General features: G+C 52.2%; 10 protein-coding genes across 10 annotated transcripts; 4 read left to right on the top strand and 6 right to left on the bottom strand.

The window, feature by feature from the left end:
- Window positions 1-643: 643 nt before the first annotated feature.
- EI97DRAFT_433743 (uncharacterized protein) lies at window positions 644-2,383 on the top strand. Its single transcript, XM_033798452.1, has 2 exons — window positions 644-811; window positions 865-2,383. The coding sequence occupies exons 1-2, from the start codon at window positions 718-720 to the stop codon at window positions 2,187-2,189; spliced, it is 1,419 nt and encodes a 472-aa protein (XP_033653341.1). The 5' UTR covers window positions 644-717; the 3' UTR covers window positions 2,190-2,383.
- A 124-nt stretch (window positions 2,384-2,507) lies between these two features.
- Window positions 2,508-4,152, bottom strand: EI97DRAFT_501577 (uncharacterized protein; the record flags this gene model as incomplete). Its single annotated transcript, XM_033802713.1, has 2 exons — window positions 2,508-3,602; window positions 4,075-4,152. The coding sequence occupies 2 exons, from the start codon at window positions 4,150-4,152 to the stop codon at window positions 2,508-2,510; spliced, it is 1,173 nt and encodes a 390-aa protein (XP_033653340.1).
- Window positions 4,153-4,344: 192 nt separating this feature from the next.
- On the bottom strand, window positions 4,345-6,847 carry EI97DRAFT_501576 (uncharacterized protein). The gene is made up of 3 exons (XM_033802712.1): window positions 6,755-6,847; window positions 6,610-6,708; window positions 4,345-6,559 (listed from the first exon to the last, which is right to left on the bottom strand). The coding sequence occupies exons 1-3, from the start codon at window positions 6,774-6,776 to the stop codon at window positions 4,605-4,607; spliced, it is 2,076 nt and encodes a 691-aa protein (XP_033653339.1). The 5' UTR covers window positions 6,777-6,847; the 3' UTR covers window positions 4,345-4,604.
- A 111-nt stretch (window positions 6,848-6,958) lies between these two features.
- EI97DRAFT_467538 (CDC91 cell division cycle 91-like protein) lies at window positions 6,959-8,549 on the top strand. Its single transcript, XM_033801606.1, has 4 exons — window positions 6,959-7,203; window positions 7,252-7,454; window positions 7,500-8,119; window positions 8,170-8,549. Exons 1-4 carry the CDS (start codon window positions 6,997-6,999, stop codon window positions 8,406-8,408), a joined length of 1,269 nt encoding a protein of 422 aa, XP_033653338.1. The 5' UTR covers window positions 6,959-6,996; the 3' UTR covers window positions 8,409-8,549.
- Window positions 8,550-8,794: 245 nt separating this feature from the next.
- EI97DRAFT_55601 (uncharacterized protein) lies at window positions 8,795-9,722 on the top strand. The gene is made up of 2 exons (XM_033802911.1): window positions 8,795-9,192; window positions 9,254-9,722. The coding sequence occupies exons 1-2, from the start codon at window positions 9,106-9,108 to the stop codon at window positions 9,632-9,634; spliced, it is 468 nt and encodes a 155-aa protein (XP_033653337.1). The 5' UTR covers window positions 8,795-9,105; the 3' UTR covers window positions 9,635-9,722.
- Window positions 9,723-9,863: 141 nt separating this feature from the next.
- EI97DRAFT_433738 (DNA mismatch repair protein Msh6) lies at window positions 9,864-14,086 on the bottom strand. Its single transcript, XM_033798451.1, is given in 5 exon segments — window positions 9,864-10,848; window positions 10,901-13,305; window positions 13,354-13,537; window positions 13,586-13,664; window positions 13,680-14,086. The coding sequence occupies 5 exon segments, from the start codon at window positions 13,970-13,972 to the stop codon at window positions 10,165-10,167; spliced, it is 3,645 nt and encodes a 1,214-aa protein (XP_033653336.1). The 5' UTR covers window positions 13,973-14,086; the 3' UTR covers window positions 9,864-10,164.
- A 1,059-nt stretch (window positions 14,087-15,145) lies between these two features.
- EI97DRAFT_55559 (uncharacterized protein) lies at window positions 15,146-16,605 on the bottom strand. Its single transcript, XM_033802910.1, has 3 exons — window positions 16,494-16,605; window positions 16,013-16,412; window positions 15,146-15,945 (listed from the first exon to the last, which is right to left on the bottom strand). The coding sequence occupies exons 1-3, from the start codon at window positions 16,520-16,522 to the stop codon at window positions 15,328-15,330; spliced, it is 1,047 nt and encodes a 348-aa protein (XP_033653335.1). The 5' UTR covers window positions 16,523-16,605; the 3' UTR covers window positions 15,146-15,327.
- A 1,985-nt stretch (window positions 16,606-18,590) lies between these two features.
- On the bottom strand, window positions 18,591-20,209 carry EI97DRAFT_494362 (uncharacterized protein; the record flags this gene model as incomplete). The annotated part of the gene is made up of 5 exons (XM_033802386.1): window positions 19,666-20,209; window positions 19,296-19,507; window positions 19,135-19,244; window positions 18,915-19,085; window positions 18,591-18,858 (listed from the first exon to the last, which is right to left on the bottom strand). Exons 1-5 carry the CDS (start codon window positions 19,769-19,771, stop codon window positions 18,591-18,593), a joined length of 867 nt encoding a protein of 288 aa, XP_033653334.1. The 5' UTR covers window positions 19,772-20,209.
- Window positions 20,210-20,750: 541 nt separating this feature from the next.
- On the bottom strand, window positions 20,751-22,379 carry EI97DRAFT_458808 (uncharacterized protein; the record flags this gene model as incomplete). The annotated part of the gene is made up of 2 exons (XM_033800942.1): window positions 20,751-21,577; window positions 22,235-22,379. The coding sequence occupies 2 exons, from the start codon at window positions 22,377-22,379 to the stop codon at window positions 20,751-20,753; spliced, it is 972 nt and encodes a 323-aa protein (XP_033653333.1).
- Window positions 22,380-23,751: 1,372 nt separating this feature from the next.
- On the top strand, window positions 23,752-25,277 carry EI97DRAFT_378162 (MFS general substrate transporter; the record flags this gene model as incomplete). Its single annotated transcript, XM_033795648.1, has 6 exons — window positions 23,752-24,054; window positions 24,103-24,407; window positions 24,461-24,636; window positions 24,684-24,774; window positions 24,822-25,149; window positions 25,197-25,277. The coding sequence occupies 6 exons, from the start codon at window positions 23,752-23,754 to the stop codon at window positions 25,275-25,277; spliced, it is 1,284 nt and encodes a 427-aa protein (XP_033653332.1).
- Between the last annotated feature and the right edge of the window lie 232 nt (window positions 25,278-25,509).

The following is a 25,509-nucleotide window of genomic DNA, read 5'->3' as shown; positions in this document are numbered from 1 at the left end:
TTCGATCTAATTAGATAAGAACTTGCACGAGACGGAAGTACTTGCGATATGCGGGCAAATTTATGTTGTTCCTAATAGCTTCAAAGGTTCCCATTAGTCGTCAGCGCACCTAGTCAACTTATCACCGCTCGCGGAGTCTATCTAATGCTTACATTATAACTGCTACTTCTAGGCTAGACTTTGTTCGATAGCTAGTCTAAGAGTTCTAAGCTCCTCTATCTGCTAGCTTGCATTCGCACCTGTACCAACGTAGAGTACTGCTCGCGCGATGAAGGACATGATTTTGAGATGTACCTAATTGCCTAGGCAGCAATAATCAAGGAATAAGGGAGCCGACTGCAGAAATCAAGTGCTTGATTACCGCTAGGAGAAAGATATCGCATGTAGGATAGATTAATCCGAATCCGTGCAGTTAATCTGCCTATTATAAGGAAAGGTAAAGTGTATACAGTATACTTCTAGCTAGGTAAACTTCACAACTTTGTTCTTCTTAGCTTAGACCACGCTTATTCTCCTAGCTCGGTGTTCATTTAACCATTCCGCACCTTCCTAGTATAGCCACCGGTGTTCAGGGGGCTGACAGAGGCCCGTGCACGATGAATTGATCCCCGCGAAGATGGCTCCGACTAATAAACACAGTCATCACACATCAACGAGTGGGAATATTTATCGACAAGAATTCACAAGACGTACCTTTCCAATCAACTAGAACCTATCATGAATCTCCCCATAGAACTCTTTCGTACAGTTTTAGAGGAACTCGAACGGGAACTCAAACTCCCTCAGCTTTTCGCTCTGCGGCTAGTATCCCGTGAGTACCTGGAAAGAAGCTTCACTTAGCCGCCTGCTCATATCCATCCTTAGAAGCATTCAACACCGAAATCCTCCGCCTAATGTTTCGCAGCCGGCGAATTGATTCCGTTTTCAAGATTTCTGACTGGATTATCCCATGGACAGACCCTCTACGATGGCAGCGGAAGAGAGGCAAAATCGAGACGTCTCAGTCAAAGTTCCCGAAGACTTTAAGGCCAATATACTTCTACCATCGGATGCGGCGAGGATACTTAGGAGAGCCCAAGACCGACCCAGTGGTGGACATATTTGACCAGCTTGTTATATTCGAACTGGAGGCAAGAGATCTTTCACCAGAATCCAGAATTGAAGACGTAGAGATGGTACATCAAGAGCTTTGCGAGGTGTTCGCAACGGCTTCAGAACATCGCGCGTGTGCAGAGTCACTGTTCCACCATTCAGTCCGAATTCGAACCCGCAGTCAACCACTTCAAGACCATGCCATTAGGGAAGCCTCTCTGATTGCGCGCTTGACTCTCGCAGTGAGGAGGCAAGATTATGCGGCGGTGCGGTCCACGCTTAGTGAGGGTGCCATACTGGATTGGAAAGGTAGCCCCTGGGTCGGCCGCGACCATCCTCAGCTTGCAACAAGGAATCGGGATAAAAAGCTAGTTGACATACTCCTGACGTATGGTACCTATTCGAATCCAAAGCACCGTAACCGGCAGCTACTCGATGCGATGACGATAGCAACAACAGAGCGAGATAGAAAAATGATGGAGCTCCTTGTGTCCCACCCAGGGGGCATAGTTGCTTCCGACCCCTTACTCAAAGGGGATCACGAAACATTGACGGAGAGAGCTTCCTGTATTGCAGCTGAACAATCTCTTCAGCCCCCAGATCCGGAGCTTTTTGACTTCATCAGCGGCCTCTTTGCACCAAACACGGAGTATTTGCACCGGCTTACACTGGTGCGTGCAATCAAACAAGGAAATGTTGTCATGACAGCACATATCCTTTCAACGAAAGTTGGAAGCGCTCTTGACCTCACCGCAAAAGGACGCACACGTCCTTTCGACATTTACACCGCGCTGCAAGGGATGTCTAAGCCAATACGACCCGCAATCATGAGCCTACTGTTGTCCCACGGAGCGGATCCCGACCTCCTGGGGCTGTCTTGGACAGCACATACAAGACTGCGCTACTCAACGGGGAATATATTGGAAGGGAGGAAGCTGTTGTTGGAATTTGGAGCCAGAGGATATTTCGAGACTTTCATGCGGCTCGAAGACATAGATGAAGGTGAAGGTCGCGGAGTGTTGGAGTGGGCACGACAGGAACTGCAGGAAGCAGAAACGAATATACGACGAGAATCAGGGCGGTTTTACCACCCCTAAGCACACTCATTACTTGGGATATTCTTTGGGCAGGAATGTGGAAATGCATTGCAAAGATGACGTGACTGTATAGTACCGCATTGTATAAGCCGTAGAATGATGCACAGGCACGCGGATGCTAGAACAGACAGCCATGCTTCTATATTTTATCCATTTCGGAACGTTGGAGTTACAGGCATAAGGATGAACTTGACAGTATATTATTGTATCGAGCTTATCGCCCGTTCCATGCTCCGATATTGCATTGAGCGCTTTGATTCATGCTGGAATGGGGCTTCCTCATTTCTCGTCCGATCCACCACCGCATGACCGTAATACCTAGACTCCTCTGGTGCCCTCAGCGTCACCACACTCTGCTCGCAACGGACATAATCGCCAACAGTCAGGCCCCTTCTCGTCAACAGCCACCATTTCTTGCCAAGACCTTCCCTCCTGGACAATTCTCCTCATGACCAGAAGTCCTTCCGTTCCTGACGTCCACTCCACCCTCCCATTCTGCACCACAATCACTTCCTTCTCTTCAACACGTCCTGGCACCGCTAAGAATCGCTCCGTGACCTTAGCCGGTCCTCTCTTAACTACGTCCCCTAACGTTACCTCCCGCCGCTCCACTCTTGCCTCTGGTGCTGCTCTCGCTCCCAGAAACGTCTCCAGCCCGAACTGCCACCCATGCAGCACCTTCGCAGCAGCAAACGAATGCGGAATGTGGAACCGCACGCTCACAACCCCATCCCTAGCCCTCACCCTAGGATCCTGAAATCCAACCAGCGTCTTCACCATCGCGTTCACAATCTCCGCTGCTCTCCCCGGCTTGGCCGCCATAGATTCCATTTTTGCGTCCCAGAGTACTCTGACGTCCCGCTGCGCAGCTGTGCCTATCCAGGGGTACTTCTTCACCAGCTTCTGCAGGGAAGCCGTCATCTTCTCTTCCCAGTGTTTCTGGGAGAACCACCCCACATGCCCTTTGAAGACGACAGAGATTCGGATTTGGATGGCGTGAACCATTAGCCAGCTGTAGTACTCTTTTGCTTCTAGGAATCCGTATCTTTGGAGCGCGAGCAGGGACGGGTTTCCTGTGTGAATCGGACAGATGACGACGCTTGTCTGGCTGTAGTTGTAGGTCTTAGTGGCGAATGGGAGGCCGTTGATTGTGGCGGGGTTCTGGGATGATGAGGAGGCGTAGGCGTAAATCTCGTTGCGGATCTCGGGAGGGAGAGTTGGGAAGAGGTGGCGGATTTTACTGTTGTGGAGGGTCATGATTTCCGGTGAATTGGTTGGTGCTGTAGGAGGCAAGTATAATGGAAGTGGATAGGTATCCAGGGTAGAGGTATTGTTGAAGTGGAATTTGGAGGAAGAGGTCTCGAGAGATTGAGAGGAAGTTCGGAGGTTGTATAGAAGCGATGATGAATTTAACTGGCGTCGAAAAGTGCTACAGACAATAACGAAGCAATCCTATTGTCTCGGCCGATGAATAGGAGTGCGATGGTGAATGTCAAATCACGTGATGCGCTGTGGAGGCTCGCTTTCTGTTTTTACTGACGCCGCAGGCCGACTGGAATTATGTAGCCTCGAGAACATGAGCATGCGGCGAGAATGGATGAAGTGCGGTGAATGTCTACCTGCGAGACTGCGGCAAAATCCCCAGCAGCAAATTTTTGTTTGAGCGATAGGAGCGTGCCCCGACCCACCTCGGCAAGCCTAGATTGGGCACCCTACATGGAATTTGGGCTGCTAGCGAGGGAGCAAAGGAAAGTAGACTTGTCTCCTACTATTGGAGTCCTCGTATGGGATTGTACTTGTAACCTTTTCCCTGTACTTATGGCTTAAAATCAATCGTTTTCACTCCCAGCCGTCAAGCAATCCGTGGGCGATGATATATACGTACCACAAAGTCGACAACTCTTAGAGGGGAGCCATATTCCCTACTTACCCCATATATTTCCATTACAGTGGTGACGCCCATGTTCGTTGTTAAGTCTTGTTTGGGCTCAAGGGGTTGACATGCCTAAAGGCCCGGCATCGGCGCAATCGGGTGGCGAGCCCGAGATAAATATGGAGCTAGGATCTGAAGATCGTGGTGTGTGATTTCGTTGAGCGTCCTGAAGGGGATGGATCAGATAGAGTGAGGAAAAGCTCTCCTGCTCACAGGTTATATAGACATTCTGACTCTACGCTCTACGCGATGCAAGCAGTGACTCATCACACTTCATGCCTCGGACCTGACGACTCTGCGCCACCATGCCAAATGGCAAGCCTGGGGGCCCAAGTCACCCTCGTGGCTAGACAACTCCGCCAAACCATTCATTGCACGCATGTTGCTTGCGATGTCCACATGCTCTATAGTTTCCTACATGATCGCAATAAGGTATCGTACCCAGCCATGACACCGAAACGCCATTACCCGTTTTTCCATTGTTACGACAACGCATTCGCCGCAGCTTGTGCTTTCTCAATCCTGCGGCGCTTCCTGCGCAAGGCCTCGGCCTCCTTGTCACGCTTCTCTTCGCCATATTCGATACGCTTCAGAAGCTTCCTCTTACGCCTTGGCAGCATCATCTTCTGCCGTTCCTTCTCCTCTGCTTCCTGTTGTCTCTTCTTCTCGGCCTTCTTCCTGATTTCTGCATTCTTGGACTTGGCCGTGACAACAGGTGGTTCCAACGTCTTGCCAGTCGCCTCAGCTTCCAGTTCACGTTGGTGTTGTCGGCGCGCTGCTTCTCCGTCAGAGACGTCGGACTCGGGCTCCGACTCAATTCCGTCCCATTCTTCCGCATCTTCCTGGTCCTCCTCGTCCTCGTCATCCGACTCCGACTCGCCACTTGCAACGTCCATACCCTCTCCTGCTTCTACAGACCCTCCACGGTCCAGAATTGCTTTCGTACCATTTGTGGTATCAGTCGTACGCATTTCGACATCTGACTCGTCTTCCTCTTCCTCTTCGCCTTCTTCCTCGAAATCTTCCTCTTCCTCGAAAGCTTCTGCCTCCCCTTCACGTTCCTGCGCTTCCAGTGGAAGATTGGGGTCGTATTCACCCTTCTTCGGCTTGACCCATGGACTTAGATGAGGAGGCAGCTCTGCGCCAGGCGCGTAAAGATCCGGCCGCAAGAGCTTTCCCTGGTTGATGCAGTCCCAAACCCATTGAGGTTGTACGTAGGTGCGACCAGGCATGGTTGAACGTGGCCATTGAACCCTGGGAGCGGCGTTGTCGTTCTTGTCCTCTGGGGCAGATGGCACCTGCGGAAGCGATTCAGCAGGGAGCGCCGGACGATCGACGATTTGATGCGTAATAGACGGATCCGATTCATCCGTGGTGAACGCGCCATCGCCTAGAATCCCGTCCCATCCCACGCGCTTGCATCCGAAGGCTTTCAGGATGAACTCAAGCGGCTGCCGAGGGGTCTCTCGGGATAGGAAGAATGTGAACGGAGCGAAGAGGGATGCAATCTCGTCATTACTAGCCTGAGGTTGGGGAAGGATATCCGCATCTTGAGCTACGGCCTCAAAAGTGTCGATCTTGTCGGTATTCTCATCGTCACCGGGGACGGTAGCGCCATTTGGTGCATCCTCCTCCTGGGGCTCCGAAGCAGCAAGGGCTGCCACCTTTTCGACTTCGGCCTGCGCTTCGGCAGACGTGATTGTCCTCTGCTCCCCGCCGTTTGTTGTCGCGTCTCCATTCGTACCCAGCCCTTTGCTCTCCAGCTGGAAGGCACCCAACTCTCCACCCATCTCATCGCTCTTTGCATTGAACTTGGGAGGATACACTAGGCCGATGGACGTGTACAGCCGGAAATTGACGAAACCCAGCAGCGTAGTGTAGAATTCGACGAATGTCCCCATGATACGAAAGTCAATGTCACCTCCCGTCCTCTGTACGAACCTGTAGGGAACGAGCCAGAGAATGTCCTGTCCTTGGATAGTTGCTTGGTAATATATACCCTTGATCGACAGGAAGGACTTCCGCAGAGAATGTGAGGCGATCACATAGTGTTCGAACTCGAGGCAGAGGCGTTGACATAGCGCAATCGTCTTGGCGGGTACGTGAGGGCTGGACGGCAGATTTGCGAACAGGAAGAGCATTGACAGCGCATCGTCAAGGTCGCGAAGGGCATCAATGAATGTTGGGTATCGCTCCTTTATGATATGGTCGAGCTTGATCTTGGGAATGTGCGTCTTCTCCAATCGAGCAGCATCCCCAACTTCGCCGCGGCCCAGGGCACGTGCAACCTTCTTCGCAACAGCCTTGTGCTCGCGGAATTTGTTGAGAAGCGGTTCATGGAGGAGATATTGGATGTCTTTCGTGTAATAGTATGTGGTGGCGGCAGTCGAGCCTTTATGGACCTTCTTCTTGTTCCTGGGTTCACGAGGGTAAATACCTGCGCATTTTGTTAGGTGTGACTAGAATACTTGTCTGAGTAATGCATACCCTTAAAGATGCATAATCTTCGAAAGTCTGGCAATGAGATCTGGAGTTTCTTGACAGCTCGCGTGCGAGTGATATAATTTTTGGCCGCGCCGGACGTTCCTGGTACTGTTAGTGAAGTGGAAACGGTAGTGGAATACAATCATACCTTTCTTTTTCATACGCGCCATGGTTCTACAGTAGCACAGCGAGAAAGCTCTTCCTAGGAATCAACTGTCCACTTTTGCGCCGCAGACAAAAAGGTTTCGAGCGCTGGCGATCCACCACCAGATTTAGGCGTTAAGATACTCCGAATTCCGGCTTGGCGGAACAAGGACCGACGACCTACGTGATGCCTCAACGCATGTTACAACTCAGAATGGGTGTAATACGATAGTCGGCGTACTTGCGATGTCAATGGACCAGCAGAAGGCACTGCTCTTTGGAGCGGCCGCTGCGGTGCGTTTGGTCCTCTTCACGGCCTTTCCCTCCTTACCAAACCTCCTTGCTGGCCGCGTCGAAGTATCAACTCCAGTGACAAGCTTCAAACGGTTGCAGGAAGGTCTCTTCCTCTATACTCACAATGTGTCCCCTTATGACGGCGGCATATATCACCAGGTAAATGACATCCTTGCTCGTGCGTTAGCTTTCGCTTACAATGCGCAGGCTCCACTACTACTTCCCCTCTTCTCCCTCCTGCCCGATCCCTCCTACTTTCCATTTGCGACCAATCTCCTTTATACGGCCGTAGATCTGCTGGGAGCATATGCTCTGATACAAATCGCGGAGAGTGGACAGTCGGCCACTCCCAGGCTGTTTCAATCGTCTCGGAAAGATATGAGATGGAGTAGCGTTGCCGTTGCTGCAGGGTACGTCGATATGGAGCAGATAGAAGTATGGTCTGACCAAAACAGCTTTTTATTAAATCCGTTTACCGTGGCTACTTGTATCTCCCACTCGACAGCTGCTTTGAGTAATATGTTCATTCTCACGGCTATGGCCAAGGCTTCGCAAGGTGCAATTATTACCTTTGCCTTTGCGTTGGCCGTGGCATCATACCTCTCCTTACACCCTGTCCTTCTCTTTCCGCCTTTGCTTTTCCTTTGCTATGACGTTCGAGCTTCACGTTCAACGGCCGCACCTAAACTCGCGCTTTATGCCTTGACGCTCACGGCAGGCTTCGGAGCAGCGTGCGGGCTTCTCCTCTATCTCTCCGCATCGCTTACCGGCTCCTGGGAGTTCCTGATGTCTACCTACGGTGTTCGACTACTTCTACCCGATTTGACTCCCAATGTTGGCTTGTGGTGGTACTTCTTCATCGAAATGTTTGACTCCTTCCGTGAGTTCTTCCTCGGAGTTTTCTGGCTGCACGTGGCCTCATATATGCCTGGATTCACGATACGTCTGCGAAAGCAGCCATTGTTCGCAGCTATGAGCCTGACGGGCATATTCGCCATCTTCACCCCTTATCCCAGCATTGCAGATGCTGCCTTGTATCTGTCTTTACTACCCTTATTCAGGCATCTATTCCCTTGTAAGTTGTCATGAACAGTCTCAGTAATGATATATGTTGACGCAACTCAGTGATGCGATATACCTTCCTCGCGTCTGCCGCTATACTCTACGCTTCATTCCTCGGACCCGCGTTCTACTATCTGTGGATTTATGCAGGATCTGGAAATGCCAACTTCTTCTACGCCATTACGCTGGTGTGGAGCTTGGGCCTGTCCATCATCGTCGGAGATTCGCTTTATGCTGCATTGAGGGATGAATTGGACGTGGAGAGACCTGAATTACGAGGGAAGGAAGTCAAGCGAATATGAGACGACTTTCGCACTTGCAAAAATAAAAGGGACGACCTCCCTTGCACCTTGTTGACAGGAGGGATGACAATCCGTCTCGTGATGCTATAGTGTGCGGCATGGCTAGTTGATGAACGCTTTTAAATGAACCCCTGACAGGTGCGTGCTGCCAACCATGGCGCCCTACGGCAGAGTGACTCATCTGCACTGTAGCTGATAGTCTGGAATTATAGCTGTCCTAAGTCAGGTCGATATCTGCTCCCTCACCTGCCGACTTGCAGAATGTCAACGTCACGAGTGCTTTGCTGAGGACTGCAGCTGCGTACAATTTGGTAGCAACGAATCTCCCGTCCGTCTATGCTGCCGTCGTGGTACCTGTGGCGCCGACACGTTGGTGTGTGAGTTTGGCTTTCACCGCTTCTGTGTGCTGAGCGGATTCATGAGAGGGCAGGTGAAAGTGAGCTCGTTGAGCAAATTTTGCTGCCTTGCCCCCGTTCACTCGCCCTGCAAGAGGATGTGAAACGGTGCTTCACCGACAGTTGGCCGTTTGTTAGCCCGCGCCGGCCTAGATATAAAAGCCTGCCTTCTCTCCTCTTCCTTCTTCCTTCTTCCTCTTTCCTCTACACCCAGCTCGAGCAAGTGTTCTGCAAGTTCCCTCACGACATACCTTCTTCAAGCCCTCCTCTACACATCCTCAACCCAGTACACTTCAAGCGACATGGCGTCCAATACTGGCCAAAAGTTCTCCGCTCGTGAGCAGGAGATCCTGGCGCTGGCATGGCAGTGTTTCGAGACCGAACCCAAGGTACGTTTCCACTGTCGTCCTTATCTCCAAATCCTCTCTGACATATTCCCCACCCCTCCAGATCGACTACAAGAAGTTCGCCCAGCTCGCCGGCTACACCGAGGGCTCCGCCAAGACGATCATGGGTACTCTACGTCGTAAGCTCAAGGACCATGCTGCCGGAGTGGCTCCGTCGACGCCGTCAACGCCCAAGAAGAAGGCCACGGCTGGTGCCACGACGCCTTCCAAAAAGCGAGGCCCTTCCAACGGGCTCGACGGGCCTGACGATCTCGATGGCGACGAGTCTCCGACCAAGAAGACGAAGACGCCCAAGGCAGCCAAGGGCAGGGGCAAGAAGGCTACTACCGACACCGACGACGAGGAGTTCGCCGATGCTACCATCAAGAATGCCGAGGTCGCTGATATCAAGAAAGAATTCGACGACTTTCTCATGAAGTCTTAATTCTAGGGTGCGCGAAGGTGGATGCCCGATGGATGTATTTCTGGAGTTGGCGGCATTCTCCTTCTGGCCTGCTGATGCTGCGTTCCAATATGCTGGGTTTGTACCCTGGGGTTTACCACTTTGAAGGTTTGGGCTGGGCATGTATATTCGACGAGTCGCTTCTGTGATGGGAGTGAATGGGTTTCTACTTCTGCGAGACCTTCGCACAACTAAGCAGGATAGCTTATGAAGTATGCCACCTCATTGTGCAGCTCTACCGAATACATGCATGCTCTAAGGTATATGCTGTAAATGTCTTGTACCTTTTTCGAACACCCAAGAACGATTGGAAGACAGATGCATCTCGCCATGATGCGAAAGAAGATGCTAAACGATACGACCTGCCTGGTATATCCACCACAGTATCTCCCGATCTCTCGCTCAGGACGCCAAAAAGCTCAGTTCTTCAAAACCATGCGCAACGTACCTCTCGCCATGTACTCCCCACTGCACAAATACATACCCATAGCTACTCCACTGCAGTCTCCCGATTACAACCCCTCAATAGCGTTCAACAGCACTTCCAAAGCCCTCTCCCCAACGCCCTCTACCCCCTCTCTCAACAGCCAAGCAACATCGCTCTGCATCCCCAGCGGCACATACACTTCCCCCTCTTCCTTCCTAATCTCCATCCTCTCCCCCAACCGGCTCGTATGTTCCCACATCTCGGCCGCCACCTCTGCATTCCTAACCACCTTCTCCGGAATCCCGCACATGGCCGCGCAATGCATCCCGAAACTCCCTTCCGCGACACCATCCTCGAGTTTGTACAGAAAAGTTATAGATTTAGAGGCATCGTCGACGTGGATCGCCATCCTCTTATTGCGGACTTCGGGATGGGACTCAAATTCCTTGGCTAAACTCCGATAATGCGTCGCAAAGAACCCCACGCAGCCCACTCTCGTGGCAACATCGTGCAGCACCGCCTGTGCCACGGCAACGCCATCATACGACGACGTTCCGCGTCCCAGTTCGTCGAGGATGACGAGCGAGCGGGGAGTCGCTTCGGAAAGGATCTTTTGGGTTTCGGAGAGCTCGACGAAGAAGGTGGACTGTGCGGCGAAGATGTTGTCATTGGCACCGAGACGGGACATGATGCGATCGATCGGGGTGAGGGTGGCGGAGACGCAGGGGAGGTGGCAGCCGATTTGGGCGAGGATGACGGCGATGCAGGTCTAAGGGAAGGTCAGCGACACCACGGGCTATAGGGGAAAACGATATGCATACCATGCGCAAGATTGTGGACTTTCCGGCCGCATTGGCACCAGTCAGGAGATCAATGTTGGCACTGTCACCGCCCAGTTTGATGTCATTGGGGATGAAGTTCTCGACACTGTTGAGCATGCAGGGATGACGCAGCTCCTCAAACTCAATAACAGTCCGTTTAGACTCTGAGAATACTGGTCTGCAGCTGGGTTGGCCCAATGAAGCTGAAGCTTTTGCCAGACTGATGAGGCAGTCCAGCTGAGCAATGATCTTGATGGCAGCGAGCCAGTCCTTGTAGTTCTCCGAAAAGCGTCTGTAAAAGCGGCCCGCGACATCACGGACGATCTGACTATGCGTTTCCTGCGCTTCTTGCAAAGACCGGATGAGCTTACGAAGTTCGGGAGTATAGTAGCGGGTGACCTTTGCAGTGGCAGACATCTGGTCCCAGCTCGAAGGAACCTTGACCTTCTTGGGGACCTCCAATTGGTAGATCTCCTTGCCGTTGTCGCGGTACTCCACAGAGTTGGTGCCTAACTCCTTTCGAGCCTTCTTCAGCAGTTTGTCCAAGTCAGAAAGACAGCTGTCGACGGTCTGTTGGCTGTTGTCAAAGTCCTCCTCCACGCCAGGAGCAGGCACAAGGATCCCATCGTCCCTAGCCGTATCGCGGTCAAAGGCTTCCTTCCAGCCTCCCAGGATTGCCTTCAGGTTTGGCATCGCGGCAACTAGCTGCCCAATGACGCCCTCGCCTTCTCGGTGCTCTTTGAGCAGATCCATCGTATACTCAATCTGCTCAAAGCCTTCCAGAACCTTCAGAAAGTCCTTGGCCTTACAACGACCAGCATGTACACGCGAGATGAGTCGCTCTAAATCAGGAAGCTTGGCAAGGGAGGAAGTGAACTTGTCAGTGATGCTGGGGTCCGCGTTCAGCGCATCAACAGCATCCAGGCGAGCATTGATCTTGTCTGCATCAGCCAACGGATGGCATACCCATTGCCGAAGCATTCGCTTGCCAAAGGGTGTGACGCATCTGTTAAGCATAGCGAACAGCGTACCTTGACCGGAACCGTCGAAATTATTGGCGAATATCTCAAGGTTGATCAAGCTCTGCCCGTCTAGTACAAGACTGGTCGCCTTGCGTATGGGATCGTACCACTCAAAGTTGCCGAGAGTGACAAGCTCACGTTCGATCTTCAGGTTGCGGAGATGGTAGAGCAGCGCGCCGAATGCAGACATGACCAGCTCTTGCTCACGCGCTTCCCGGAGAACTGGCGGCCATGCCTCGATGTCGTCCTCCGTCTCCGACTCAAAGTACTTGCCGGCGTCGATCTCGCGAACAGCCATGTCGGCAGCCAGAAACTCTTTATTGGGCTTCAATATCTCCCATCTCGTTGTTGGAGACGTGTTGTTCTTCAGGATGCGCATCGCCTTTGCCGAGATGCACGACTTTTCCAGCAACAGCTCACCGGGACGCATCTGAGCGATCAGCGTCTCGAACCTGGTCAAGTCGATATCATCGGTGAACTCGCAAAGCTGGAAATGAGCGGTGGCACAGTCGACAAATGCCACACCAAAGGCTGGCAGGTTGTCCCGGTCAATCTCTTTGATGGCCATACAGTATGTGGACATATCATTTTGCAGCATGCCTGTGTCAACTAGCGTGGCGGCCGTCAAGACAGCAGCCAGCTCTCGTCGAATGATTTTGTCTTCTTTTGGTTTCTTTGCCAACGCGGTGCCATCTCTTTCGCGCATCTCTTTGGCAAGTGCCGACTCCATCTGGTCAACACGGGCGACCTTGTAGCCCTTCGCCACAAACTGACTCGCCCACATCTCAAGAGAAGCCTCGGGTACTCCCACCATACGCATGTTAACACGATCAGTCAGTTTGAGATCAAACAGCTGGTGCCCTATGGTGGCATCATTCTCGTATAGCTCGTAGAATTTGCCTTTTTTGAAGAAGACGATGCTATCCCAGAATTTCTGCTTGATCTCCCAGTACTGCTTCTCGAAAGCGGAAAACTTTTCCCATGCCAACGGAGGGATATAAATGGTGCTGGGATTGTAATCAGGGTGGTCCGGAGAGTGTCGATCGGCGTCTTGGATATTGGCCAACCAAGGGTAGCGTTTCTCTGGTTCAGAAGCTGAGGGTCTCTGTTTTGAGGGCTTTGCAGCACTCTTCTTTGTGGGCAGGGTGGTAGGTCGGGGATTCAGAGGCTCAAGGTTCTCAGGATCGTAGGTCCACTGTTGTGCCGTGGAAGTGCCCGTCATGACCACGTCTTCCGTAGTTTCGGCCGCAAATGTTGCAGGAGGCGGCGATGACCTTGGAGGTGTAGCCTTCTTACTTGACTTGCCCGATTGTTGTCTCTTCCGTTTTGAGGGGACTTTGGCATCTTCGTCTGAGTCGTCCGGTGCTATGAAGTCATCCATGTCTGTCTGATTGTTAGGCGAATCTCATGGCCTCTTGGTGCTGTACATACCGTCTTCAAGCATAGCCGCCTGCGTAGCAGCATCCAATCCAAACTCATCATCCGAGTCTTCCAAGCTCACCCTTCTCCTTTTAATAGCACGACCCTTCCTCGCGTTATTATTCCCAATAGATCCAAACTCCTCCTCCTCCTCGTCGTCGTCGTCGGACTCGGCATAATTCACAGCTTTCTTAGCCTACATCTGTCAGTAGTCGATTCTTAGAGTTGGAATTAACAAAGGCACCTTCCGCGAAGGACTGCCCACTGTCCCTGGGACCTCTGACTCGCCACGGTTAGCCTCCGTTGCCTGCGGCGTAACAACCGGAGACAGCAGACCATTCTCCTTATCATTCCCGTCAGGGACCTTCTCCAACTTGACCAACGGGCTCGACGGCTCGGGGCCATCGCTGCTTGGCTGCGGAGCGAGGGTTGCTGGCAGCCTGGGTTTCGTGAACGAGCTCTTGGAGAGAGACGGGGTCGGTGTCTTCATGGCGGCTGTAGGAGCTGACGGTGCCGGTGTGGGAGAATTGGTCGACGCCTTCTTGAAGAAGCCCATAATGGAGCTCTGGGTCTTGCCCTGGGATCCCGAGACGGGCTGTTTCTTCTGAGAGGATGTGCGTGGGGTCGGCATGTTTCCTTTCTCCTGACTGCCTGCCATTGCAAGGTTACATATGGAGGAATCAGAGGAAGAATGGGCAGAAAATCGAGAAATGAAGACGATGTCGAAGTCAAATGTTGAAGACGGGACGGATTGAGGAGACGCGCAACGCGTCTGAGGGCCCGTGCTGCGCGTCTTGGGATACCGGCCGCCTCCTCCCACGCCACGTCCGACTGAACAATCCCCAGTACTTCCAATCCAAGTTAGAATACGTATTTCAAGAAATGTAATTGGCTATATTCTAGTTACGCTACGAGGGCACGGTGTCTACTGTGTAAGGCTCGTTATACCTGGAGGGAGGCGCAGAAAGGGCCAATTAGAAGGTCCATACACCCTACGCGCACAGTCGTGTTCAGTCGGACGTGAAAAAAGGCAGTATTTGAGAAGCGACTCTTGGCGAAGGATGACGTATCCATCGTCACCCCTTTTTCAAACAACAAGAGACGATGGCATCAATTGATCGAAGGTTGCATTGCTATGAACACTCCATGGCGACTGGCTATGTTCGAATCGTCATGTCATTTCAGTAGAATCCTCATTGAGAGGACGTACCGACTCTCGCAGGTTGTACACGATGAACAGAGCCAGAGGAAGCAGGCTGCGTGCCTTTGATGTACACCTCACGCTCCTACCGTCTTCGACGTACATGGTAGAACATAGCACAGTGCTGCTATGGCCTGGTGAACGCATTGTTTTCAATCGCAGGATACTTGTAGATGCGGAACCTCGGAGCCGAAAGGAAGCCCCTGCATCCCCCGCTCTCCCAGGAACACACAAACCTGGTCGATCCTGATGATGTGCGGGTAGAAAAAGTCGACACCAAGGGTGGGAGAAGGGAGATCGAATCCGGACAACGTGAAGGCAGTAAACTCTGCAACCGAAGAACAGGTGAGGTATTACAGCCAGACCTGGACGGAAGAGGACGGGAGCAAGTATTTAACAGATGCAATATCGTGATTAAGTAGACCCAGGTCCGTCATGCCCTGGCTTGGTGAAAACGGAACATGTTGTTGATGCGGACACCGCCCGATCCCCAACACAATAACGACAAAAACGCCCCCTTGAGAATGCTTCGCCGGTAGCCACTCTTGTAGCTCAGATGAAAATATGCCCTCCTACCGCGCCGACAACCCTAGTGGTAACACACCAAACGCAGACAAAAGGAAAGACAATAGTATACCATCGTTTTCCGACAGAGGATAACCCAAGGAAAGGATCGGGATATTGTACACAAAAGGGAACTCCAGTATTATCCGTGACGGGAAATGTGAGGAATAAATCCAAAGTGGTGACCGATGATGTCCAGGGAAGAGCCGCAAATGCGTAGCTCACTGTGAGCCCTCGGGTCGCCACTTGTCCGTATGGCCCTTCTTCTCCCAGAACTGTTCAAACCATTCTTGACATTTCCCTCCGACCCAGCAGCCCGCGAAGTGGACAAGAAGGTCACCATCCCGATACCCCATGTTGTCACCACCTTGTACGTAGGCGTTGAACTTGCGCTGGGGGTAGATGCCCACATGCTTCCGCACCAGCGGGTGCTCGAGCATAAGGTGCTTGAGGGCATCCTGCTCAGCGCCTGGGTGTTCGCTGCCCATCAGCATCTTGTAGTCCGTCATGATCTCCAACAAGTAACGTGTGAAGGCGGTGCGGCGGAAGAAGGTGCTGCCAGTGTTGACGCTCTGGTGGTCCTGCGTAATTAGGATGTCGATGTCTTCGACGCGGAATTCGTCCGGGGTAGAGATGTTGGTGGGGTTCTTCTTCAGCTGCCCGTCGAGGATGGGAGTGCCACGCATGAGGCCGCGCTTGATGGCGTTGGGGGAGAGGATCTGTTCAACGAGGTCGTACTCGGGAGTCATGATGATGATGTCGGTATCAATGAGCCAGACCCATTCGGCCTCTGGGTACAGATAGAACGCTTCGGCCACGGCGGGAATTTTGGACCAAGTCTGTGCAAGCGACGGGTCAGAAGCCGGTACCACGGCGGGACTAGACAGTGAAAGGTTCAAAACCTACCCGATGTGCCGCGCCAATGTCATAACGGCTCGTGTTTAGCCAGAGGTTTGTGTAGCCGTGCTTGTCACAGTAGTTTTTGCGATCGCCTAGGACCCGCTGCAGCACATTCGGGATGGCACTATTGTGACCTCCACCGTCGCTGGCCGTGAGGACGACCACGTCACGATTCCGAGGGCTCTTTGCATATCCCTCCCAGCCCCTTGCTCGAGGAGGCACCTTCCAGTCCCACTCGGGCTGCGCTTTGAAGTATCCGGGCTGCGGCTTATCATTCTGGACCTGGACGTCCGGCAGCGCTCCTTCGTCTGGGCTGAGGTTGCGGTAATACTCGACTGGCACGTCGCCGTATAACCTGAAGAGGACCACAAAGAAGGCAACAAGCGTGATGCCCAGCAGTACCGACCTATGGCGTAAGGTTAGCGGGGTCATGGCTAAGGTACGCAAGCACATATCGCGAGATGCGGGTCGCGAAAGGGAAACGTACTTCCGGGGGAGCAACTGAAAGGTCTGCATGTTTTAACGGCCGGGAAAAGGCGCTCTGTGGGACTGGTCAAGATCCCAACATGAAGGGACGGAAGCGGCAGCAGGTCGAGGGGGCTGCAGAAGCAGCGATCGAAGGGGTGGAAATGAGCAAAACGAGCGAGGCGAGCAAGGGGGTTCAATGTTGGGGTTGATTGTCATTAGGGAACAACTGGTTTGCTCATCGCGACGTCGCACATTGCAGCGGAATGGGAGTGGTGGGACCACCGTCCATTTGATCCCAGCCGCTTTGATCCGATTAAGGAGCGGATACGACATGGCTCTGGTGGCTAATACACAGTAAAGTCTAGGTTCGGTGATGATTGAAGCCATTCCATTTGAGGCAAGAGTTGCACGCGCTAGTTGAATCATCGGTGCTGTCACGCTTATATTATGCTGAGTCAACTCATGGTCAACACCCATTGGCTCAACCTGGCCGTTTTCTAACAGCCGCCCATCCATCCCGCATGCGGACATTCAGCTCCCCTTCGCATCACCACCACTTTCAACGGCAGTGGACAGTGGCGTGTTCCGTTCTCAGCCTCTCAAGGAGTCTCTCCACTCTACTTACCGTGGTACATGCCTCATCGAGGCCGTTCTAGGGAAAAGTTGCTGGCACTCCTCTTGCTGGTGTCTGCAACCATCAAATACTGTCGCTGAGTGATGCAGGACAGCGAGCTGCATACCTGATTTAAATTCTGTCATTGTGTGACGACTAGGCACAGTGATCTCGACAATCTCTGACATTGCTGGTTTAGATAGTAAAAGGGATGGAACATGATCTCTAGAGCAAATTGAAAAGGTGAAAGGATGCTGATTCAGAGGCTTGTTACAAGAACCAAAGGGTCAAAATAAGCTTGTCTATTTTTGGTGAGCGCGCTAAGTATTGTTCGAGGCAGTAGAACCGACCAATGAGATGTCTAGTCCTACTTCGTCATCGAAGCCCACGCTGACCGCATTTCCCCTTTGGGAACCTGTTGCCGGTTGTGGGGCGCGGTACTTAAAGACATTTATTGGAGCGTATTTCGAAGACTAGGGTAAATCAATGGACTTACTAGTAGGCCTTGTGCGAGCCAGACCTTCATAATACTTCGTTGGTATCGTGAATGCGGTCGGCGTTCTGCACGAAAGACCTGGAAGAACACCAAGCTCGCAGGCACGGTCTAGCTAGAGCCTTCGTCACACGTATACGTACTATGTATATGACTGGTACGGGAGTTGAATTCCACTCTAGTGTACATACACCATACACAGTACATGGTAGGAGGAAAATACTTCGACACCAGGTAGAGCTCGACGGTTTCAAGTAGGAAAACAACAACATATATTGCCTGATTTTCCCTTACCAAAAATCACCTACAGCAATGGTTGTATTTGCTCGCCCGTAAGATCTGCAGGCAGATTCGTTAATTCCATGCAGAAAACCGGCTGCGGTAGGAAAGAAGCCCCAAACCCAAGACCATTAACAGAACCGCGAGCCCGATTCCCTAGGCGCTGTTGTACCGCGAGGTGGATAGCCTTCTCTGGCGCCCTGTGTAAAGTTGCGGAAGGATCTACAAACCGCATGGCGATCTACACAGTAGGAGAATTTACCCACAATTCTCTTGGCTTACGCCCTACGGTTTAGGAAAGGACCCTGAATACAGTTAAGTGTAGGTACTTCCTATCTCAGCTTGCGCATCAACTAGATCGTGGCGGAAAGTGCCCTAGCATAAGTACAATGCCTCTCAGCTATTTAGGCGAGCAGCGTCTAAACGGTATACCTGAAGTAGACGTGTGCCAAAAGACACTATATCGATCGCATGAAGAGCCATCTCTGAACGAGCCAGTGTACCAAACTTGTACTCGAACTGACGGAATGCAACATCGGAGTGATAGCGCCAGATCAAGCGTGGAACGTGAAGCTGCACCGCCCTCATCCGCACCTACGTGACAATGAAGGGTATACGTCTGTGACTCGTTCCAATTCCGTTACTCAAATGCAATTGACAAAAGATGCCTATCTACAATTCATACATACACCCACTCCAACTTTTTATCCCCTACCTCAGTCACTTCACCCCTACAACAAGTCCTCCGGCAGCAAGCTCACCGTCCGCGTCACCGTTTGCGTAACCGTAACCCTGTTGCTCGTAACCGTAGTCGTAAGCGTCGTGGTCGTAGCGCCAGGTCCGCTTCCAATAAGGCACGAGCAAGCGGACGAGATGCCGGCAGGCGGGAGGCCGAGCGAGATGTTGACCTGGCGGGCTTTGAGGACGGGGAGCTCCTGGGGGCAGGTGGAGTCGTAGAAAGTGTAGGGAGACATGGGATTGTAGTTGGTGTTGTCGCCGCTGGAAGTCTATGTCAGTAGGGGACACCCATGGGAAAGACGTGGAAAGGATCTTACGCAAGGACGTCGAAGAGCATGCAGTTGGCTTCTCCGTAGCCGAAGCTCTTGCATTTGCTGTCGGCTTTGCAGGCAGCAGAGCAGGCGGCGAAGTTGTTCTTCGTGCCGCTTGAGTCGAAGTAGTAGGCAGAAGTGCTCTTGGTGTAGCCGACGAGACCGCAGCCAGGAGTGCTGTTGATGTTAGCAGGAGTCATTAGCCCCCGAGGATATCTGCACATACGTGGAAGGTGAGGGGGTCGGGGTAGTGGAGGAAGGCTTGAGCGTCGATGAAGGTTTCACGGTGGACGACGGCTTAGGGCTTGAGGTAGGAGGGCGAACGGTCGAGGAAGGCTTTTCTTTATGTTAGCCTCAGTCACAGGAGGGGTAGAACTTGTTCCTTACTGTCCGTGAAGAGGTGGGTGGTCTGATAGTTGTCGTCGGGGCCGGAGATGACGGAGGATACAAGGTTGTGATCACGGTAACCTTTGTAGTTGTGGTGGCTCGTGAGGTGTAGGTGGTGGTGACGGTGGCAGTTCCACCTTTGAGCATGCTGCTGCAAAACAGAGATGCCTCAGAAGTGTGTCCAACGAATGCATCCAGGCCGCATTCTTCCACTAACGGAATCATTAGCTGTATATCCCACTAGAATGATCTGGCTCACTTCGATCCGTAGGTTTAGGGTCATTGGGGAAAAATGTGACAGACTGTCTCGGCCGGCCGACCGAAAGCTCTGGGGCTTGGGGTTCTCGTGCTTGTAGGGGGGCTGCATTACCATCTCCTCCGACGACTCGTGTGGATGTCCTGCGTTGTCTGGCCTCAATGGCTGCGCCATTCACGCTGGCTGCAAGAGCCGCAGCTAATAGCAAAGAGGGCTTCATGTTGCCGGGGGGGAGAGCCTTGCGGTAGCGACACGGATATTGGAATTGCGAGAAGACCTGAGAGGCGGAGCGGAAGTAAGGGGAGGCTGTTCACTTATTATATCTGCCGGCCACAATACATGTCAATGTCTGCTAGAAGGAACTTCGGGAAGTCGCTTCGGAATGTAGCATATTTCATTTCGAAATAGATGACCGTTCGAGGCTTCGGTGTATACATTGTCTTGGGGCTTCTGTCGTTCAGGCTAGACCACTGCGTGGCCTCGTAGTCGGAATCCATATTACCCTAGGGTAAACGGAGTCGTCCTTGTTACCTGCATCAATAGTGTGGCCTTCGCAGTGTCCAGAGTCTTCTTTCCCGCCGAACGCGAGGTTTCCACAGTACCGACCAGGCAATTGGCGGCACCGATACCTCGGATGGCCACTGGGATTCCGTATTTGCCGTCGTAGGGTGAGCGAAACGGATTATATGGAGACGTATAGATCATATATCCAGAGTGAAAATAAATGAAGCTTTTTGCCTGGAAGCTTGAGCATCCCGGCACCAACCCCGGCCAATTCGCGTGTCGATCCATATTGCAATCTGCAGATCTAAAAATACGGCCGTCTTTGCGCTGTCAAAAAAAGACCTTGACTTTCGTACAAGAAAATGTGTTCACAGGATGCTGCAGCGGTCTTGCACGAGGACAACATGATGATATTCAGGTCCGGATAGACCTTCTAGACTCAGCTCCGGCAGTGAAGCGCCGATCAGCCCACAATAGCAGGAGTGCGGCGCAGGTACGGACTGCACATGCGCAACACAGTCTGGGATCCGTCAATAAAGCGATACAGAGGGCTTACGTCTGCGTTTCTGCATGCACTCCACAACATCGAACCAGCATATATGCCTCTTGGGCTGCGCACTGTGGTGACTGCAACCGTCACCTTTGAGAACGCAACATGAAGCCGGCGACGACAAAGTGCAACCTTGTATATTCCTCTACTCTCTTCTTATGGTAAACCATATGCGCCTGGCGTTGCTTGGGAGAAATTTGAGTAGACCTTCCGATTCCGCCAGCTTGGCATCGACGGTAAAGGAAATCCCGAGGTCGTCTCCAATGTCTTTCCACATTTTCTTGAGGCTTTCTACGCTGTGCTGGAACATCTTGCCGTCGGCGTTGGTGACATGACCTGGTTCAACGGCTGAGTACGATCCGACCTGGCGACCAAGGATGATGGAACCCTTTTGAGGACGCAGCAAGGCAGCGACGAGCTTTGAAACCTTGACTTGCTGCTCATAGCCCCAAAGATGGAAGAAGGATCCTGCAAAGATCATGTCGAAGCGGCCGCTCAATTCAGTGAGAGGGGAGGTCACATCGAAGATATTGGCAGTAATGAAGTTGGCCTTGAGCTTATCTTTGTCCCTGAAGAGCTTGTAACCGAGCGCAATATATTCCTCCCTCAAGTCGCAGCCGTAGATGTTCTCAGCAGGGGCACCGTCTTGCACCAATTGACGGATCTCTTGCCCAAAACAGCAGCCCATGTCCAACAATCGCTGACCGTCGTGTAGGCGCTTCAGGACGTCGGGGTAGATGTCGAACTCCCTGAGAGTCAAATCCAGGAACCTGAACTGTCCAATGCATGGATATGGGAAGATGTCCCAGGCTTCGTTACGAATATTGACGACATGGTCCTCGACCTTGTCTGCAGGAATATTGCTGTACTGCTCGAGCAGCTTGCGAGCGGCCGGGGTGAACTGGGCTTCATCAGGTCGCTCGGTGTACCACGCAACCTTCTTATCCCTCGTGAGGACTTGCCGGTCACATACTACACATGGGCGGAGCAGTGGATGCGTATGGTGATAGAAGGCATGCAAAGAGACGGGCTGTGTGTGGACGCATCACGGGTGACGTCAGTTTCGGGCTGCAGGAAATCAGAATTCATCACAGTACTCCGTATAGTTGAAGTCGCTACCCGCGTCGGAAGTCGGCGTGCATCCTTCCGGGCCTGGCAGGATGCAGCGTGGAGAGAGCGTGTGTGCAGAAGAGAAGGAAGTGCCCTCATCGGTGTGACCAGGTGTGGGTGTACCGCTTCCAGACCTCCTCTCTTCTAACTGTTGCGCTACTCGAGTCTCAAAGCGGCGACAACGTCAACGGCTGTGCCACAGAGGACCGATTTACAAGACGCGGCAACTCTCAATTGTGACACGTCCCTCCGTCTTCCCAACATTGAAGTACCCAAATCAGTCGACTTGTGCTACGTGCACTGCTTCCCCGCATTTGGCTGGTTGTGCGAGGCCAACTCGTACTACTGTCTCTGTACCATGGAGGTTGCTCAGAGTCGGGAAACGGTCAATCGTCTACTATGGCTGTAGCTAGGATTTGTCCAGAGAGGTGGATGAATGACCAATGGCTTCTCTTCTAAGCGAATATCTCCTTCTCCACCGTTACATAAACGCATAGCGCAGTGAGAACTAATACAGACCAGATATGTCAGCCTTCCAGTGTTCCCCAAGCTTCGCACTTCGATCCTGCGTCACCAGCCTTTCAGCGAGCGCGCCTGTCCGGAGAGCGGAGAAGCCCGTCACGTCGGACAGCAACTTGTGCTCCATCAGGTGCGCTAAAGCCATCACAATCCTGACTGAGGCGTCCAAGGCGGACTGAAGACTTCGTCGAACAGATGTCTCTGCCGTCCCCCCGCTCCAGACATAGGTGCCGCGTGCAGAAGAGACCGTCGATTTCACAAAAATTCCCATAATACCCAACGGGATACATCACAGCATTTTTCCGGGTTGGAAAAATCGACAACTCGTCCGCAGGGCACTTGAGCGAATCCGAATTCCTCCCGGCACATCGCAATCGGGACAACTGCCAATACCCAACGCTTACTCGAGACTATGCTCATTCGAATCTCATGCATTACTTCAACATGGGCTCCACTACTCCTGTCGATCTGATATTCTGGATCTAGCATCTAGCGATCATTATCCTTGAAGGTGTGGCATCCCCAATCTCTCAAGAAGGTTTCGCGGCCGGAGAACACACTGAAAGAAGCGTCGCTGGGAGCCATGCTACCCATTACTTTGTTATTGACCTGCAGGTCCGTGGCACGTCGCGGAAGTTAGTAGAAGCTCCGAGCGTATGAATGATTGTCGACGCAGAATCGAAGGCTCGTGTGTGACCTACAACTTCCAAGAGATCCAGAGCACGGCACGACGCTAATGTGTCAATTTCTAGCCACGAGGAGCGTGGATAGAGGCTGTTACCTCCCGTTATACCCTCCGAGCATGACCTCACAGTTTCCGGGGACTGCTGACGGAGTTGAGAAGAAAAGCACACTCTGTGAAGTACAGAGTCTAACTGCGCACACCAGCATGCCCTTCCAATCCCAATTCCATGAGCCTTTTCCTTGTCTGGATATGGAAGGCTGGAGATCCGAAAGTGAACGGGCTGATGTCGCACATTCATCTACGTAGGCTATTTCTACGCGTAAATGTTCGACCCATCATTGTTCCTGCATGAGTTGTCGACACGCTGATGTCAGTCTATCAAAAACGGGCTACATCCGCTGCTTGTACCCGTTAATACAACGCCGAAAATATCATCGATTGGTTCCTCAGCTAAGCTCCAGCGTTGACGCAGTGTGCTTGATCCCTTCCGTTCCAGGCCTCCCGCTACGAACACATACACCTGAGCAGTGTCTCAATCAACCGGGGTATCTCCACTTCTCTTCAATGCATTTGCTACCGGGATTGTGAGAGTCCGCCAGAACATGCTCAGCCAGATGGTGTGCTGGTATAGCGCGCTCTCCGCCGTTCCACATCGCCCACCTGGACAGTGGCACAATTTCATCACAACTACACCGTTCACATGGCCGAAAACCTGGAGACCAGTGTCTTGGCCGCGACAGGAGATGCGGAGATACCTATAAAGCCTTGACAGGTGTTGCCAGCAGTGCTATGTTTCCGCCTGGACACCACGATGTCTCTTCTCACCCCCACAATGTCCCATGACACCATATCCAAGCGTGAGCTTCACAGTACGACGGACATTGAACCTCTCAAACCCCAACCAGGCCCAGAAGGTGGGGCCCAAGCCTGGCTCACTCTTGCTGGTTCGTTCCTGGTCAACTACTCCACCTTCGGTCTTATCAATAGTTTCGGGTTCTTTCAAAACTACTATCAGAACTATGCCTTCCACAACGTACCGCCATCCACCATCGCATTTATTGGGACCCTTCAAATCATGCTCACGAACATACTAGGCGCCATATCTGGAGCTCTATGCGACTCTTACAACGTCAAAGTAGGATCCGTGTGACTGATGATGGCGTTGACTGACAGCATTTTGCAGTATCTCTACACTGCGTCAGGCCTTGGACTTGTATCTTCAATGATAGTTCTCTCATACATCAACCACGGTCCTCTTTGGCAAGCCTTTCTTGTCCAGGGTTTATTCATGGGCCTCTCCATCGCCTTTGGAGCACAGCCAGCGCTGGTGGCGGCTGGCCAGCACTTCAAACAGCGTCGTGCCTTTGCTATGGCTATAGTCATAGGAGGCTGTGCACTGGGTGGTGTATGCTTTCCTCTGATGTTATCGCAATTAGTCCCAAAAGTTGGGTTCTCTTGGTCACTAAGGCTAGCCTCATTCAAGGTGGCGTAGGTTTTCCCAGCTTCCCTGGACCATGGATCAGGCGCTAACCGTCCTCTAGAATGTGTTACTCCACTGCCATAGCCATCTCAACAAGCAAGCACGCGAGAAAACCGCTTCGCGGAATTTTTCACTCGCTTGTTGATTTCGGAGGGTTTCAAGATAGACGGTATTTGGTTCTCGCTATAGGGGCCTGGTTCGCGAACGTGGGAATCTGGATACCCAACTACTACATTGGTTTGTTACACAATGTCTTCATCTGTAGCTTCCACTCATGACACCAGAGACATATTGTATGATTATTGATCCAACCGCACCAATCAAGGGATACTTGTTGCCCCTTATTAACGGTACTAGCATTTTGGGCATGATTCTGTGAGTTCTCCACGCACCATGTTCCGTATACGTGCTGATCAGTGCAGTGGAGGTCTCATGGGCGATCAAATCGGCCGCCTCAACGTTTTATACCACATGGCACTTATCCTAGGTCTGCTTTGCACAATGTGGGCTTTGTCATCAACCGTCACCATTCTCGTTGCTTTCGCGATACTCTTCGGCTTCTTCTCCGGAGCATATGTAGCGCTTGTTCCCTCGGCGGTTGGCCAGATATCGCCCGATGAGAAACTTGGGGGCCGAATTGGGGCTTTTTATAGTCTCGTTGCATTCTCCAGTGTCGTTGGGACGCCCGTGGGAGGGTTGTTGATCACGGATCACACAAAAGGAGGCTACCAGGGGGTGATACTCTATGCTGTAAGTGGGTTGCCTCTTAGTGGATTTTTGATTTAACGGGGCAATAGGGAGCAACTCTGAGTCTCGGCGGCGTCCTCATGCTAGCAAGCAGGTTGTTGCATGATACTAGTCTTCGCGCCAGGTGGTGAAGCATCCAGACTACCAGCATATGACGTCTCTGGAGACCTATCAGGCGATAAAACTTTACACCCACAGAATCCCTAGACACGAGAGAAGGATTGCACTTGGAGTACGTATTTGGCGGGTTAGCGAAGCTGTACATCACCGGTGGTAATCTGTAAAACGTGCGTTAACCAATGTGTACAGTACAATATGTTGGGGTTTGCATTGCAATTATCTCCTGTTTGACTTACTCCTATT

Source organism: Westerdykella ornata (genome assembly GCF_010094085.1).
Source record: "Westerdykella ornata strain CBS 379.55 unplaced genomic scaffold EI97scaffold_12, whole genome shotgun sequence".
Taxonomy (NCBI): Eukaryota; Fungi; Ascomycota; class Dothideomycetes; order Pleosporales; family Sporormiaceae; genus Westerdykella; species Westerdykella ornata.
This window is presented reverse-complemented; position numbering and strand designations above follow the sequence as displayed.